Source organism: Corapipo altera, unplaced genomic scaffold (genome assembly GCF_003945725.1).
Source record: "Corapipo altera isolate COAL_440 unplaced genomic scaffold, ASM394572v1 1, whole genome shotgun sequence".
NCBI lineage: Eukaryota > Metazoa > Chordata > Aves > Passeriformes > Pipridae > Corapipo > Corapipo altera.
In genome coordinates this window covers 4,400,835-4,419,091 of record NW_020884873.1, presented here as the reverse complement: position 1 = coordinate 4,419,091, position 18,257 = coordinate 4,400,835, and the positions used below count along the sequence as shown (strand labels likewise).

The 18,257-nt window shown below is 39.2% G+C and overlaps 1 protein-coding gene across 1 annotated transcript in view; it reads left to right on the top strand.

Annotated features, from left to right (window-relative positions):
* The first annotated feature begins 1,010 nt into the window (after positions 1-1,010).
* The window catches only part of ETNK1 (ethanolamine kinase 1), a 32,797-nt gene continuing 15,550 nt past the window's right edge, over positions 1,011-18,257 (top strand). The window contains exons 1-4 of the mRNA XM_027653774.1: positions 1,011-1,284; positions 12,112-12,371; positions 13,148-13,288; positions 14,757-14,899. Coding sequence (XP_027509575.1) covers positions 1,129-1,284; positions 12,112-12,371; positions 13,148-13,288; positions 14,757-14,899 — 700 coding nt within the window. The 5' untranslated portion in view covers positions 1,011-1,128. The remainder of the gene's footprint in view (positions 1,285-12,111; positions 12,372-13,147; positions 13,289-14,756; positions 14,900-18,257) is intronic.

The window sequence follows — 18,257 nt, the reverse complement described above, 5'->3', positions numbered from 1 at the left end:
TATTTAGAGTAACAACTCTTTAGGGAAGTGACCAACCATTACTCTATTTACGTAGTTCTTGTGTCTTCAGCAAACTCAATAAGGCTGTTTTTACAGAACTTCTTGTTCAGTGTTTCCTACGTGGGAAGATCACAGACTGTGACGGGAGGCAGGTACTCATAGGAATATTAGGGGGAGCATCAAAATATTTCTGAAAAGGATTGGATAATATTTTTTCTTGGTTAGTAAAATCCTGTGGTATAGACTGGGCTCTTTTTTTTTTTTTTTTTTTTTGGCTGAAAATAACCTCAAGGCTACAGGGTTTTCAGTGTAAAACAAGGGGAAAAGAAAGGAAGGAAAGAATGTAACTGTCCTGTAGAAGAAAAGAATATAACTGTTCTGTAGAAGGACAGAATGTAACTGTTCTGTGTTGTTCAGAGAAAGGGTGATCTTTGTTAGGATGCTTAAATCAGGAATACAGATCAGGTGCCCCGAGGGACCACAAACGGTACAGAACCGCACCCGGCTGGACTCAGGATGCAGAGCGAGGTGCTGAGCGGGTACGGGCCCCGCAGGGCATGGGCAAACAAAAGGGGAAAGGAGGGAGGTGTTACGAAGGCTGACACGCCAATAAAGACAAAAAAACCCCAAGCGCAGCCGATAACCCCGGAGCCCGATTAGGATCAGCCGCTCGCCTGGGGACTGGCTGGGCGGCGCCGCCGCAGCTGCCGGCCCCGCATTCCTTCGCGCCCGGGGCCGCGCTCCCGCTCCAGCCCCGAGGAGATTTGGTTAATCCCCTCCCTGGCAGCCCCACGGCGGGCGGGGTGGTTCCGAGGGGCACCGGGGGTGCCGAGGGGCCGGGCGGGCAGGTGAGCGGCCCGGCGGCGGGCGGAGGGCAGGGTTGGGCTGGGCTGGGCCGGGCTGGGCTGGGCCGGGCTGGGCTGGGCCGGGCTGGGCTGGGCTGGGCTGGGCTGGGCCGGGCCTGGCCCCGCCCGCTCTCCCAGCCTGCTCCGCGCCGCCGCCGGGGGAGGTGGAGCCGCTTTATCGGGAGCCCAAGTGGAAATTTCCCCCTCAGTTGCCGGCACCGCCGCGGAGGAGACGCCAGCGAGATCTGCCCGTCCTTGTCGCGCCGCGTCCCGCCCCGCCGTCATGTCCAACTACATCCACGTCCCGCCCGGCTCGCCGGAGGTGCCCAAGCTGGACATCACCGTCAGCGAGCAGGAGGGGCCCGGGTGCCGCCAGGGCGCCCTGCAGCTCCTGCGCCGGCTGCGCCCGCACTGGAGACCCGAGGAGGTGACGCTGCAGGTACGGCGGGGCCCGCGGGGGATGCGGCGGCCCCGGCCCGGGGAGGGAGCGGGGCGGCGGAGGAAGGAAGGGGGGAGGGCGGGCGGCCATTGTGCGGGGGAGCTGCCGCCTCGCTTCCTCCCCCGCCTTCCCTCCCCCGCTCTCCGCCGCAGCCCCCTGCGCGGAGCCCCATTTGCCAGGCGGCCCGGCGGCGGGGCGGGGCGGCCAGGCAGCATCCCCGGCCCCCTCCTTCCCTCCTGCCTTGCCGGCGCTCCTCCTTCCCACCGCCCGCTTCCCCCCTGCTTCCTCCCGTGCTCTCCGCGCTGGAAACTCGGCTGCCCGCGTTAGGTCTGGCGCTGGGAGGGAAGGGGAGGTGTCCCTGAGGGTCGCCCTGGCCGTGCCCGTGTTTGTAAACCGGTCGGGGACCTCCCTCCTCCCCGGGGCAGAGGAGGGATCGGGCCTCCGAGCAGGAGGATGCGGGGGGAGCGCTCTCCCGGGCGCCGTGGGCGGTGGAGCCCTTGTTGGACTCTCCCTTGTCGGGCTCTCCCCGTAATCAATAAATATAATGAGTACGTGTCATGTATTCTCAGCAGGGTTGGGTTTTGGGCTGACGGTATCTCGGTAGGCACCAGCCCCGCTAAGGTCATCGCTCGCTTTTCTTAACAGAAGTACCGCCACTAAAGTCTTTGATGTTCTCTAGGTGAGCAGTCATTTGTATTGATGACGAGTCATCTGCCGGAGGATTGGCTGCTTTTGTGCTTCTAGAATATACTTAAGCTGGCCCCAGACAAGTCCTCAGCCAGTTTACTTGGCTGAAATAGCAGTTCAGTTGCAGCCTGTGGTTAGTTGAGCATTTTATTATACAGTCTTAAACTGCGTTATTCAGCAGTTATTATGTGGCGGTGTCTTATTTCAGTGAAGTTCCTCTGAAGAGAGCTGCTGAACTAATTTGTATAGAAATTTGAGCATGTTGAGGTAATGGCATGTAATTTGACTGAAATTGTCTCGAGTGTCTTGAAAGGAAAATAAAACTTGACACATGCCGGTCCAATTAGTATGAAAATAAAGCTAATGAGCTTTTTCTAAGTAAGTTCTTTGGGATCAGTGGCCGTAAGTTATGCACAGTTACAGTGTCTTGAGGTGCCATGAAAGTAGCTTTACAGCATGTAATGCTAAATAAGGTTGTTAGAGTTCATAGAATATCACGAGTTGGAAGGGGCCTGTAAGGATAATCCAACTCCTTGCAGGACTACTTAAACATGTTTTTACTTTTTTAGTTCTCAACAGAATATTTGTCTTCCTTTCATTCAGGAATGCTAATAAATGAAACCAAAATATTTTCCTGTTAGGGAGGGATGACTAATCTTTGAGGAAAGTTCTAGTAGGCTTAAGGAAAAAAAAAATATCCTTCTATCACCCCCTTTGCAAGAAGCAATTAACAGAATAAAAACCACCAGTACCATTGGTGTGGAACAGGGACTCTTTTGACTGGTCATGCAGTAGTGAAGTGGTAGATTAGTGTCTGTGGTTAGAGACATTCTGTCTCATTTCAAGACATTCTGTCTGAAAAATGTCTTGAGTTTAGTTTTAACCAAGTTGCTTTAAGACCAAAACTTTTCAACTCACTGTTTTTCCTTTTGGGCAACGGAAGAAAGTTCTATTCACAAAGCCCTTCAGTGGCCTTTTATTTTTAACTCTTTAGTTTGTTTTTAAGCTCCTGTGAGTACTTAAGCAAGAATGCCTGTGATTTGAAACTTCTTCTATTGCCATCGTTGCTGCTGGGACCTGTTACACATACATGTTGCACATGCATCACATACAGAAAGATGCTGGAATGAAAGATGTTTTGGTGAAGAGGATAGAGTGAACAGAAGGATGCCTTGGAGTCCCCTCTTTAAAGAGGCATGTGTTTAGGAGGGGGATGAAAATGAGACTCATGTCTTGCATAGAGAATATACCCAATATGCAACAGCAAAGTGGACAAAGAGCAGTGATAGGTGGAAAGAACCACTACTTCCCCTGGTGAACTCTGCTGTTAGCCACCTTTACTCTTACTAATTGTTCTGACTCAAGAATTATTAAGTTGAAGAGTCCAGAGTTTGACTTGAAAAAGTTAATTAACTTCTCTTGCAGGAATTTACTGTTGCGTGTTAATTGTTTAGTCAGCTGAACAATTTTGAAACAATGTAGTTAAAAAACGTTAATGCTTAGTCCCCACTTTCTCTATGATTTATATGTAATTAAAGTCAGGAATATATTTCAACATTTAAAAATTTTTTTTTTCACCATAGCATAGAACATAAGTGTAGGATGGAGGGTGAAAATAAAGTCTTCAGTGCTTAATTATTCTTTTATTGCAGTATTTATCAAAAAATCTATGGTATCCAGAAGCATTGCTGATTATTGTGTGAATTGGAAGCAGCTATACTGTAATGAATCTCCTCCATCTCAAGTTATATGTGAATTTTATCCCTACTACAACAAAAGAATAATTTTGTCCCTACAAGCATAGTACAAATATTCAAGTTATTATGTTTTGATAAGGACAAACTTTTTTTTCTCAACACTCATCTTCATGTAGGTACTTAAGGCAGATGTTACCTGAAGATGTATTAGGAACTGCAGAGAACTTGTTGTTATATTTTCTAACACTTAAATTCTTAATTTTTCTGGTTTTTGCACTAGTCACTTTTGATTCTGGAAATGTCTCCTTTTAATAACAGCATTTTTCAGGAGTCCAGGTTGGAAAGAATCTCTGGAGGCCTCTCTTCCAACCTCCTGCTGAAAAACCCACTGCTTACTCAATTCAGAAACTGGCTGTGCTGAACATGAGAAGCAGTTTTTTTTTGATTTCATAAACAAAGCTATGCTTCTTCTTCAAAATGGGGTCTCTGAGTTTTCTAAGCAGCTTGAATTGTGACAGTGGACGTTGTAATTTTTATGTTTTGAACTATTTTTATTAATGAAATATAAAACCACTATTGTTTTAACTCTACTGTTCTAAAGAGGTTGTATCACCTCTACAGTGCTGGTTTGGAATGTGTTGCCCACCTCAAGAATTTTTTATTTTTCCTCTTTTGTGGAAATTCATTTGTGTTAGTATTTGAAGAAGGATTAGTGTTTCCTTGCAGTAGAGATGGTTAGTTATGGCTGCAGTAAGTGCAGATTTGGGATTCTTTTATCCCATGACCTTGTTCTACCTCTTGTATTAACCTACTGAGTCTTTCATTACAACCAGACCTATGTGATTTCCTCTCTGCAGTGTAGTGTTATGATGCAGGAAAACCAATTTCTATTTCTTACCATTCTGAAGTAATATTTAATAGTGAGAATAAAGGCTTCCTGCTTTAATTGGTGAAAAGGCTTAATATTAGTAGTGCTAATTTCTCCCACTGTTTGGGTAGACCAGCATGATATGTATGGAAAAAAAAAATCAACTGAAAAGTAATTCAAAGATCTAAAATGATAAAAATGTTAGGCTGACAAACAGTGCTCTTGTCCTGGCTGAAAACTGAGGAGAGGTGGAAAAAATCTGTTTTCCAAATGGGATCAAATTCTTCAATAAGACACTCCACAACCCTCCCCCCTACAAATCCTGCAAGCAGCTATCCAAACCATTGTGATTAGGTTTGCTTTTTTGATTCTCTGACGTGACTGGACCTTGTTTGTTTTCTGGTACTGTGTCTTTTTTGCAAGATTTACATGTCTTTGCAGTTATCAACACTTTGCATGACTTCACTACTCCAGCATTTTACAATTCTTTGCAAAGATTTGTTCCTGGGGCTATGAAACGTGGACACAGAGGACAAAGCCATGCTTATAAAAAACTGTCCTTCAACCAACAAAACAACCACCCCCCTATTTTTATATACACCAGATTAGCTTTTGTCCTTGTCTCTTAGCTGCTTCTTTTTGACTTGCACTCAATAGTTTTTCTTCAGGCAGTATTTTCTGGCTGCTACTCTAATTTATTTGCTTGTGTTGGTTTTGGTATTCTCTTTATAACAAACTATTATTTGGTTCAGATTTCTGAGCTAGTTGCAATATCTCGCAGTTTATTTAAACAGGCTGAGCGTGGGATTTTAAAGCATCAGAATAATTGAAACAAAAAATGTTAGTCTCTGGGAAAGTAAGTAAACTAACTATTTATTTTGTTTCTCGGTGTTGTTACATTTTTTTCAAGAGAAATGTTCACTGCATGGCTGGTTTTGGCACATCATGCCCTTCAGCACTTGGGAAAATAGTAGCCATGTAAAGAGGAAGAAGAGAAACATGCTGAAGTGCTAATACCTCCAAATGGAGAAGTGATGAGTGAAGGGAAGAATTAGAAAAGTTAGAGTTGCAGAATGGGCTGCATTGCTGATGTGTTGTGGAAAAAACTGTAATTTGAGGTGTGCCTTGAATGCAATGTCACAGTGGGAAATGCAGGCAGTATTGGATGTCTTCTGAGGCTGGATTGGTTTCCTCCATTCTTTTTAAGCTTCTGAAGAAGATTGATAACGATAATCTGTTTAAAAGGGTTTTTTAAAGGTATCTGGGTGGGGCAGAAATTGTGGTGGCATTTCGTGTAACCCATGTGCTGTATCACAGTGCATGATGTAATGCAGCTGTGCATGGTAGAGGTGTATCTCTTGATGACTCTGGGTCTAATTACAGAGAATCAATATGTTTAGGCACAGCTTGGATGTGTCTGTGTAAAGGCATATAACTTATGCTGTAGACTTGTAACATTGGGTAGGAAGGGAGCTATCCAAGATGATGCAGTTCCTGTTTTTCTCCTCCATGCTGTAACGTGGCCATTTCAAATCAAAATACTCCAGAGGGAGGAGCAGCAAATTAATTTTTGAGTTAAAGTAAATCAAATAGCTTTCTTTCCTATTACCTTTTTTTTTTAATTATTATAATATATCTGTACCTGTTTCCATCAGTATCACAACATTTGTAAAAAGATCTTTTTACACTTTAATAATCACTTTAAAAGTGTTAACTAGTTGCCTAATGTTGACTGTTTTCAGGGGGAAGTATATTTTTCAGAAACAAGATAAAAAATATGTCACTTCTTGTTGTTTCTTTTCCCCTGACATTTAAAAAAAAAAAAAGCTTTCACATCTTATGCATTTAGATCAGAATCAGCCCTTGCAAGGGGTGAGGTATCTGTAGCATTTTATAATAGACTATTGAATGTAATTTTAAATGGTATTTATATAGAGAATATGGAGGATGCAAAACTTCAGTTAAGACCTTAAGAAAAAAAAAAAAATGGAAACCCACCCAAAACCAAAACCCACACACACCTTAAAGCTGAAGCATAGATGGTTTAGTAGCCAAAAAAAGAAAAAAAGTTAAAGTAATAGCACCACTATCTATGGAATTACAGCATTGTTTTCTCCACGCTGCTGTCACGCACATCAGAAAGAGTTCAGAAAACTACTAGTTCAACCTCTGGCCAAACTTACTGTAGAACAGAGCCCTGAACTCACTGGCTCCCTGCTTGCCTCGGTGTTCTTGATGCCAAATCATCTTCCTGGTCATCTGACCATCAGTGTCATGCAGACGTGGCTTTCAGATACGGAGAGTAATGAACTGGAGGATGTGGCTCCAGAGCCTGGAGACCTTTGAATGACGTTTCTTGTAAGCCTTGCTGAGCGTATGAGAATTTACTGAGGGCATTTTCCAGTAGTTGTACTTTGTCCTTGTTTTATAAATAGCTACAGAGAGAAGAGAGAGAGAGAGAAATAGCTCACCTTGCCTCTAGAAATTAAGTTCTTGACTTACATACTTACAGGTGTGTCTGTGTAGGCTGTACTTTCCCAGGAAAAAACAAAGTTAGACCTTACAGCAATAACTTGAAGTTTTGTGAGTATTAAGGAAATACATTGTTAAAGTCTGTTCCTTTCTAGAGATCTTAATGTCAATCTGGGTTTCAGCAGCAGAATCTGGGCAATCCCTATTTTCTTATGCTGAAACTTCACCTCACTGTTCTGTTTTTACAGCAGAATAATACTGTTTCCTATATTCTCCTCCCCTGAATGTAATAACACATTCTAGAAGGAGAAAATCTGCTTGGTTTGATATCTCTTCTGAGTCAAAAGTTTTTTTTCTACTTTGCCCCATAACAGTTTTATTTCTGGCTGTTCATGCTTGTTACACATGACTGCAATTCTGCCCTCGTTCTTATCGTTCTTTTGAATACCTGGAAAGATAGGATTAGATATAAGCTTTTCATGAATCACTTGCTGATGAGATGGTAACAAATCTATCATGTTATTATATATTATATGTATTATCCATATTAGGTTCCTTTTCAGGAATCTAATAACCTGATAAGAGTCTTTTAGATAAACTCTGTCTCAAAGGTGCTTCATGTCTTGAGTTTTTTCTTCCTGGCTCACCTGGCCTGTCTTGTTTGTACCACGTGCTGCACTCTGAGACTGCATTTGAGTAACTCAAGCTTGTCTGTAGCTTTCTTACCTTCTGTTTGCACTTCAGTAAAGAGTTTATTTGTTCCCAAGGCCCGAAAGACTTGGATTCAAACTAGGTCTCTGATTGTGGCAGTATAAATGCAATTTCCAGAAATGTTTTCAGAATTTAGTTTTAACTGTGTCACCTCACCTGAAAGTGTGTATAACAATTTAAGTACACAAAACAGTAATTAAATATTTACAGATTACAGGAGTATCAGAATCTTGCTGCTGGATTTTTTTTTTTTAATTGCATTGTGTTCTTGACTTCTATTGCCTCTTTGTGTTTATTGATTTATTCCCAGAGTTTTCTACCTGCTATACATTACATTCTGTAGGTTGTTCCATCTTCTTCCACATGGCCTTGAGAGTTTACTGATTCTTGTTCATGCTTTTAGAGTCTATTCTGTGCTTAAGCTACTCAATTGATGCTTTTATTATAGAATGCTTTGCTCTGCTCCATCTCAGGTTATGTTTTGGGCAAGGCCCTCTAAGGTGATTCTTTAAATGCTACACTAAAGGCATTCTGAATAAAAGAATAAAGAGACTATTATGTTGTTTTACTGGTAGAAAACACTGGATTTTTTTTATGATGGAACATGGAAATCATCTACTCTGAATGTTATTAGAAAAGTAAACAAACTCTTCTGCTTTTTAAAGAAGGAATAACTAAAATCCTCCTGGCTATAAATAATTAGTTGTAGCAGCATGTTACAAGTAGATGCTAATAAGTAGAGTTCCTAAATTATCAGTTGAGGGAGTCCAATTTCCTTGTTGCAGATTTCTTTTTATTAGCACTAATGAGACTTGTTTTAAGGGGATAATAGACCTGTGAAAGAAGCTGTGCAGTGCCCAGCAAATTTCTGTTCAACATCATAACTCAAATTCTTACTGTATCTTTGCGTCAGCACTACTAACACCTGTTGGGGATTTTTTGGTAGTATTGGTATTTCTGATGTCTTTAAGTCCCTGTCTTTTTTCATAGAGCAATTTTTCTTACAAGTCATACTTGTAAAAACTATATTTAAGTACTGCTTGTTCAAATTAGGTAGCACTGCTCAAACTGGGTATCTATGGTACTAAGTGGAACAGTTTTCTTGATGAACATTTTAGCATTGAGTTGCTATGAAGGCTTTAAGATTTTTCATTTCTTGTCTCCTGAGTTATTAAAATAATAATCATAAAATGTACCCATAAATTGTGAAGTCTTAATTTTAGAGTCAGTCAAGGAGGCTTTGTAAGCAGGTTTATTTGAATTTGTGGTTTCCATGTCTGGATCAAAGTTCTGTAATTTGCTGAAGCTACTTTTGCAAGACGGAGGGTTTGTAACTGTTCAAGAAAATGGAGTACCTTCCTATCTTCTGCTATTCTGCATTTTTCTTCAGGAACTTGAGATATTTCTTGTCTGTGATGACAACTAAAGCTTCCCTAGTCCTTTTCTGCATTTATTGGTGAGTCTGTTCACCTCATCACATTGATGAGGAAAACAAGATGTAATAGCTGAACCACAGCATTTCTGTTGTAAAAGTCCTGTCTTTCCTAAATAGGGAGATCTCACCCAAGTTCAGAATTTATTTCTTTAGTAATTCAAAAACAATTGTTCCTTATGCTTGATTTCCCTAAACCCCTGAGATTTGGAAATAAGCTGTCACTTGTGTTTGAGTGATACTACTTTACTTTTCAAAATAAAGGCTATCTCTTGAAGAGGAGGGAAGAAAGAGCCAAAGTTTCTGAACTGAGTTTTACCTAAAAAAAAAAAAAAAAGGCAAAACCAAACATAAAAACTAAACTAAAAAACTCCCAAAATTCATAATAAAAAAAAGTCAGCACCCCAACTGTCCAAGTCTTTAAGGGATGATGATGTCTGTACAGAAGTTGCTTGTTGTTGACATGTGTTTTTAGTAAAAATACTTTTTTACTAACTGTTAGGGTTCAATATCAGGTCTGAAATGCAGCAGATCACTGCATTTGTCTGTATTTTTGTTCTGGGCCTCACTTAGGGCTTGAGGGAGAAGCCATGTTGAAGGATGTCTCGATTGACATCAGGAAATAAGGAATTCAACCTGTTGTCATCGAATACTTAGTATTCCAATGCTGATTAACAGGTTTCATTTTTTTAATTACAGTTAAGAATTAAAAAAACCCCGAACACAGTGTTGCTGTTGCCTTAAAATTAAAGCTGGTTGTAGCTTCATGGACCTGCATAGTTTGAAAAAGTTCTAATAGTTGTCTCTTGGCATATATCAGAAGTGACAACTAAGTGAGAATTAATGATGAAAGCACTCCCTAAAGAAAGATGTTAAAACTTGCAGGACAAAGGGAAAATGTTTCTGTCTAGCTGTGTATTTTAACCAAGTTAAAGCTAATTCTTGCTGTGCACGTTTTACTGTATGGTCCTGAATGGCTGTTTTATGTTTTATGGGAGAGTTTATTCTTTCTGAATTAAGTTTTAATTAGGGTTTTGAGGGCAACAGAATAAAAGAGATATGACTTTAGTATAAATTACAATTGCTGTGAGAACCTTGACTTAAAATTCTTTACTACTGAAGACTGCATGTGACTTTGAGAAGGTATGAAAGCATTGGTGTTCTTGCTTGTGGTGTTGTGAGAATATTGTCATTCAGTCACTTACTTAACAGCTGAAGATAATATGATTAATGCTCATCTAGCAAGTCCTTAACCATTCAGGCCGATTTGGCAGAGTGCAAAGAGTTTGAAAGTAGCCAACATCTGTTTTCTACTGTCCCAGATTGTGGGAGATTAAGAACTGCTGTGTTACCCTTGCAGGCATTGAGTGATGTCAAAGGCCTGACTACATGCAATGGGATACAAGGAGCCCAGTCAGTAGCTCAGGATCTAGTCTGATTGCCAGGCAGCCTCTGCAGGAGTTCAACTTGTCTAATGACTATTTTAGGTGTTATCATCAAATGTGAAAGAAGTGGCAGTTAAAGAGTGGGAGTTGTGTGTTTTGTTTTTTTTTGTCCACCCCCTCCTTTCCCTATCTGGGAATGTGAAGTTTCTATACCTCCATCATTATTTGAAAGGCAGCGAGTAGGTTGTCATTAGATGTAAACATAATTCTCAAATATTGCTCTTATTTTTGTAGCAAGTCACTTGCTTTGTCTTCAGTATGTTCAGGCATCTGACAAGACTGGTCCAAGTCTAGTAAAGTGCAGGACTCTAAATTGCATTTATGTACTTCCTAATGCTAAGGACCTAAAATGCTCTTTAAACCTTTTAAATGGTGCATACCAGTTATGAAGTAAAATGGGAAGATAGTGGGCCTTGTCAGCAGCTTTTAAATTTGGAATGGTATTTAAGGCTAAGGTCTTGAATTTCAAGAATTGAATTATTGAATTCTCAAAATTGTGGTGGAGCCAAAGTGACTTCAGGAATTGTTTGCAATCAGTAAAACCTGAAAGGCTGGTGGGAAGGTGAGAAACACTGAACTTGGACTGTTTCTTACCTGAATTTTGTTTTTTTTAAAAGGACTAGTTGAGAACTCCAGAAGTATCTTTTTTACTAATTGTTTACTAATTGACAGATACTGAAATTCTGAAGTGCATCAAATTTGTCTTGTTTTTGTGCTACCTGTATTGATGGCTGCTTTCATATTGTTTTAGGCTTGGTGCTTTGTTGGGCTTTGATTTCAGCCATGTTAAAAAATCAGTTTCATAGCATCATTCATGTTGGAGAAGACCTCTAAGATCAACAATTAACCCAGCACTGCCAAGTCCAACACTAAACCAAGTGTCACATCCACAGGCCTTCTGAACACTTCTAGGGATGGTGATTGCACCATTTCCCCAGGCAGCCTATTTCAATGCTTGAGAACCCTTTTGGTGAAGAAATTTTTCCTAATATCCAATCTAAACCTCCCCTGGTTCAACTTGAGACCATTTCTTCTTGTCTTACCACTTCTTACCTGGGATAAGAGGCTGATTCCCATCTCACTACAACCTCCTTCCAGGTAGTTGTAGAGTGTAATAAGGTCCCCTCTGAGACTCCTTTTCTCTAAACTGAACAACTCCCTCAGGTGTTTCTGGTAGGATTGGTGCTCTAGACCCTTCCTCAGCTTCCTTGCCCTTCTCTGGGCATGGTCCTTTAGAGTGGTTGTGTGGAAACTCATTTTACAACATTGCCATTTACGTGTAGCATTTCTGTAGTTCACTGTAGCATGTTTTCAGATTGTCCTTTTCTATTTCTGTGTATTACTGATAAAAATCCCTGCAATTTTCACAATATTCCTCTGTCTTAAAGATTTCTTTTGTTAAGGCTTGATCTAGTAAACATTTCTGTTTGAGGAACTAAAGAGTAACCCAGCATTCTCCCCCTGCACATTGAAAACACAGATCTAAGTTGCTTATGCATTATTTTTACTTTTCAGCTGTTCACTGATGGAATCACCAATAAATTAATTGGCTGCTACGTTGGTGACATAACAGATGATGTCGTTCTAGTTCGGATCTATGGAAATAAGACCGAGCTCTTGGTGGATCGAGATGAGGAAGTGAAGAGTTTCCGTGTGTTGCAGGCCCATGGCTGTGCACCCCAGCTGTACTGTACTTTCAATAATGGCCTGTGCTACGAGTTCATGCAGGGAGAAGCACTGGATCCAGAGCATGTGTGCAATCCAGATATTTTCAGGTAAGCTTTTTAAATTATTATTATTTTTTTTTTTAAAATTTCAGAATTTCGTTATGCGTTTATGGAGTTCCGTCAGGCCTAAAGCGTCTCAAGCACAGTTTATGAGCAGGCAAAAAATATTTCTGTAAGCCTGCACTAAGTTGATGTTCACACTCTTGACAACTCACTGTGCTCTTATAGTATTTCAGTGCTGAACAAGAGATCCTTGCTGCCTCCACAGAACACTGTGTACTCATTAGAGATGTTTATTGTAGTATTTAAAATGTTCATTACCATTAGAGAGGTCATTTAACATGGTGGAGTTTTAGGGGGCTGGACTTTGTTATGGCAAGTACTTTCACCTCTGTTTCCAATGCATTCCTTTTGTGCATAGATCCAAGAGTCTTCCATTGGGACAAAAAGTGTCAATGTCTTAAGGTTTTAGTTTTTCATGTGTGCACTGAAATGTATTTACCTAACAAGGGCAGCTTATTTGAATCAATTCTTCTAAAGGTAAGTAAGAGTAGATTGTAAATGCAGGAGAAGTATGTGTGCTGTAATGGAATTCCAGTCCTTCCCCTCCCACAGGTAGTGTTGCTAATTACCTTTTGAATCTAGAAAGATGCTCCCCTATGGCTGTGTTGCTCTTATTCACACCTCACACCCTTTTTGAATTCCTGTGCTGCATTTTTTTAGAATTTTTCAATTAAATATATTGTTGTTGTATTGCTAGGAAAAATATGATAGTCTGTCAGGTATACATTGACTGTAACATTAATTTAACTTCTGTTTTTCAGACTCATTGCTAGACAGCTTGCTAAAATCCATACTATTCATGCACACAATGGGTGGATCCCTAAATCTAATCTATGGCTGAAGATGGGGAAATACTTCTCTCTCATACCCACAGAATTTGCAGATGAGGAAGTAAATAAAAGGTGGGTATTTCTCTTTCCTGACTTTTCGATCCTTCTGGTTAAGGGGTAGATGAATATTTAAGAAAAAGGTTTAACTCTGTAAAATTCTGTGTTTTGTTGCATCTTGTATATTGAAGTAGCTGTATATATGTCAAATATGATAGAGGTTTTAACTAATTTGGTACATTGTGTGTATATACATATAGCTCTTCATCTGATTGTATACTTGAATAGTGGTAGTTTCCTTTGCTCTTTTTAAAGAACCAACATCAACTCACCTACTTCAGGTAGTTTTTCCTCAACAGCTTTAAGAGAACCATCAATCTCAAACTGAGACCTGTGTTCTGGAATGAATACTAAAAACCTGTTTCCTGGGATTACAGGAGTACTGCTTGTCCATTTTAACCTCCATCTCTCATCTGTTTTGTATGTGTTCAGCTTATAAATCTGTTCCAAAATTGGGTGACATAACACTAAAACTAGTTTAAGGTTAGTTCGAGTGATAAGATGATCTCCTGATGTGTTTTCCAGTGGAGGAAAAGGTATCCACAAGTCACTCTAGACTTTTACTATCATGGACTATGAACAGTTGTATAACTTGGGTCTAAGGGTTTAATTATTTTTTGATTTTAGCATCTCAATATAGCTGTCGAGTTGTAAATCAAACTGTGGGTGTTAGGAGCTTCACAAAGCGTGAAAATATTTCCAAAGGGTTCTACTGTTAGTCACTGGGAGATTGGGATGAGAGGAATGGCAAAACCAGGAGCAATGTTTAACCTAAATAAAATTTCTTGCTGTAATCTAAAGCTTGGGCTGAAGACAATGTTTCTCAGAGAGATCCAACTTCTAAGCTAAAACTAATTTGCAAGTGTTTGCACACTGTCGAACTTCATATCACTCAATAAGCAGATTCCAGCTTAAAAACATTCTTCATGTAACTTTGAAGTCACTGATACCAGCTGCCCTTCTTGCTGCATTGTAATTAAAGAATGGTTTAGCAAAGTTGCTTTTCTTTTACAACATAAAGTTCTTAAGAAAACTGAGAAAACATGAGGAGTTAATGGAAACTCTCGGAGATAAAATGGCTACTTAAGTATATTTACTGAGACTAGACTAGAAATTGATGTTAATTTTCTCTGTACATACTGTTGTATATTCCTCTTGGAGGAAGTAATGTAACATAAGCAAAAAGTGAATTAAATTTGTGCAATAACACACTTAACCTTTGCTCCTTTAAAATGTGCAGGACCGTATTCAAGTTTTACTCCTGATTTTTGGACTGCTGTCATGTTTACAGCACAGATAATCTCCATAGAATTTTTTCCTGGGGAGGACAGAGGGAAATAATTGTCATAATTTGACTGCTAAGGCAATGATTGCCCTGATTTGGGAGAGGGTCCATTGCATTATTTGCAAGAAGAATACTTGATGCTTGATATGGAACACACAGTACTAAGTATTAACTCTCAATCTTCTTATACATAAAAAGGTTTTTAAGTGACATTCCAAGTCCTCAAGTTCTTCAGGAAGAGATGGCCTGGATGAAGGAAAGACTGTCAAATTTAGGATCACCAGTGGTACTCTGTCACAATGACCTGTTGTGTAAGAATATTATTTACAACAAGAAACGAGGTAGGACTTGAACTAAACAGTGAGTAATGAGTTGACTTTGTGCTGTAATTATATGTGCTGCATCAGTGGTGTTGTTTTACTGACTTGTTCAAGTGAACTCAGTTTGAGCTTTTAAGACCCAGTGCAATGGTAGTGATACCTCTGCAAAGACTTAAGTTGCTTAATTAGTCTAATTCTGATCTGTATATTACTGTACAGAGGAAGAAAGTCAGTGTTTTTTTGCTTTTCTTTAATGAACTAATGAATTTGTTAATCCCCAGCTTGTCTGTATGACTAGGCTTCAAAATATGTAACTGTTGATCTTAATTCTACTCTGGTTGTATAAGGCTTTTTGGAAGAAAAGAAAATCATGCAAGTATAGAAAATAACATGAAGATTGTCTCCTGTAATATGTATTTTGTTCCAGTTTGTGATTGTGGGAATACCCTTTCATAATGCAGTGTATTAGTGAGATATAATATTACATTCAGTAGCTCAATTTATTTTCTGCAGTAGGTAGATAGACATCTTAAATTTCTCTCATAAGTACATACTTTATTTAAACAGTTGTAGGCAGTACACATCTTGGCAGAGATAAATTACTTTTTTGGTTCTCTTATAATATGTTTAACTCATAATTTGTGTTATTAAAATGTATAAAGCTTCTGTTTTAAACCCACAGTTTATTGATTTTAGTGGTTTGAGGTTCAGTTACTAGGTGAATTAATTAGATATTAAAACAAACAAGGCAAACTTGTCATGCTGAAATGACCATTGTGCAGTAAAAGTGCACAATTTTCCTCCCTTTTCGAATAGCTGAGCTTGGCTGAGTGCAACCAACTAATCAGATTATAAGTTTTCTTTTGAAGTGAGGGTGAGGTATTCCTTCTAGTAGCTGTGTATTTGTTTGTGCTAGTTGGGTAAGATTGTTGGTATGTAAGCCCAAAGTGTTGAGGTGAATAACTGAAAGGAACTAAAGCCTTCTCCATCCAGTTATTATTGGTCTTTGACCCATCAAACTTATCTGCCTTAAGTTCTAAAGAAAAATTAATAAAAGTAAGCTGGAATTGGTTCTAGTATGAAAATTGGCCAAATATTTTTAGCACATTTCTGCATCATATCTGCATTGGATGCATGTGAATTGAGGAAATGAACTCCTCAGGTGATTTGTATACAAGTTTCCCTCTGAGTAATACCGCTTTTGAAGGGGGTTGCTAGTACTTTTAGTTATATTGGTATATACATATATATACAAATATACCTTTACAATGCTATTAACATAAATTTTAAATTCTAAGAATTCAGTACCGAGCTTCAGTGATTTTACTTAGTTTCAATGATAGGTTATAGCTCCTGCTTAAAAAGAGGATAGAGAAAAACATGAGAGGTGTACAAAAAAATTTGACTTGTGATCTTACATGCATTGTTGTGATGCTGTAGTACCAAAAATAAATCTATTTTTACTGTGTGGGTTATATTATTGCTGAAACGACCTTGAGTTGTAGCATTCCAGAACAGACTTGTTGAGGTAAAAGTAATTTTTATAGTTGCTTTTTGTAGCAGAACCACACAACAAAAAAGAGAAAAATCCGAGGAATTCCTTTAAAAGGTTTGCTATCGTGGTCAATAGGCTTAAAGTTCCTAATTGAAAAACAAATGCTATATGCTTTTCTTTTTGTAAACAGAATGGAGGAAAAAACAATGCCAGCAGTGCCTCACTTGTGAGCAATCCTACAGTAACAAGTGTGTGAGTGTTTAGAGTTTGGGGACAAGGTGGGGAGGAGGGAGGCATGTAAACTACTTTGGCTTCAAGCAAACTGTAAACAGCTGTGGGGGGAAGACTTGGAAATATGAAATAAATATATTTTTAAACTTATGTTTGAATGTTGCACATGTACTGTTGTAAAACTTGTGCAATGTGGGTACAGCAGGTACCATTTTCATATTAACCAAACCTCAGTGCCATCTGTAGAAAGAATGTTTGTCATTTGAAAGCTGTTTCATATAGTGCACTTTTCACAGAGCAGAAAGTGGAAGCTGAGTTTTAACTGCAAAGAAATGTGTGTATTGTGTTGCTTAAATTCTGTTTAGCAGAGCAAAACCTTTTATTGGTATCCAAATAATTTTGCAAGAGCACAAAATAGAATCATTAAAGATGTGCTTCACTATAAATGGCATCAAACTGTATGAAAGTAGTTAACAGCTTTGGTGATGCTGTACTCTGATTAATTTACTCTTCCATCTAGAAAGGCTTCTGTGAATCCAAAAGACCTTGGTGCCCCTAAACTGGAAATAAGAGAGAGAACTGAACTTCTGTATTAACTACTTTTTTTTTTCTTTACTCCTCAGTAAAATTTATGCAAAGCTGGTAGCATTGTCTGGCTTTTCAGAAGCTGGCATGAACAAAAACTATTTGTTTCAGCAACACTGCATTTATCATTTTGTTTGTGAATGCTTAATTTGCCCACCATGGGGGATGTGTATGTGTTTAAGCTACAGACTATCAACAGATATTAGGACTCATGTCTAATGCAGTTAAAAGAATATGGCTTGTCCCAGGGCTTTCCTTTAGGCTTGTCCTCTGCATTAACTTCACCTTAAGTTTTCTGACTTGAAAAAAAATCAGTTGTGCCACATACTGCTTTTAAGAGGAATCAGTCTCCTGTCCTTACATTTTATTTATGAGACTGGAATAGCATGTTGAGTGCTAACTTCATTTAATGGAGTTTCACTCATCTGATTTGAATTTGTTCCTGCTGTGGCTGAGAGAATCCTGCCTCTTGCTGTTTTGTTAATGTCCGTTCTCAGTCGCTCAGGATATGAAAATCTGCAAGTGTTACTTTACATAACTTATAATTATCACTGTCGTCTGCTCTTTGAAGGATATAGCTTGGAGCTTCACATTGCTTTTAATTACAATTTTGACATCAAGAATACTAAAAATAGGCTTGATGCTTCGTAGTGCTTATTTATAGACCTTGTGTTCTGATGCTCCTAAATTTTATTTTTTTTTTTTTTTTTTAACATGACTTGGGAGTTTCCAAAAATACATGATGTTTTAAGAGTATTCAAATACTTGCTATTCAACAAGACCATGTATCAGAATTCTTTTGTCTGTATCTTTATGTGCTCTTTTTGAATATATGAAAATCACCTGGCAGGAAGTTAAGTGTGTGGGTAGATGGCTGGTTTTGTTCTGTTTATTCCCTCTGCCTACCCAATGTTTTCTATGATCTTTGGTAGGAGTCTGTGGGTGCTCAGTGCTTCTGAAGACTGAGGTACGTTTAAGGCTTCTAGTTTTGATCTAAAAACTTTTGCTTTGCAGAGCTCTACGGGGTATTTATAGCTAAAATTATTCTTTTTGGGTATATGACCCGTT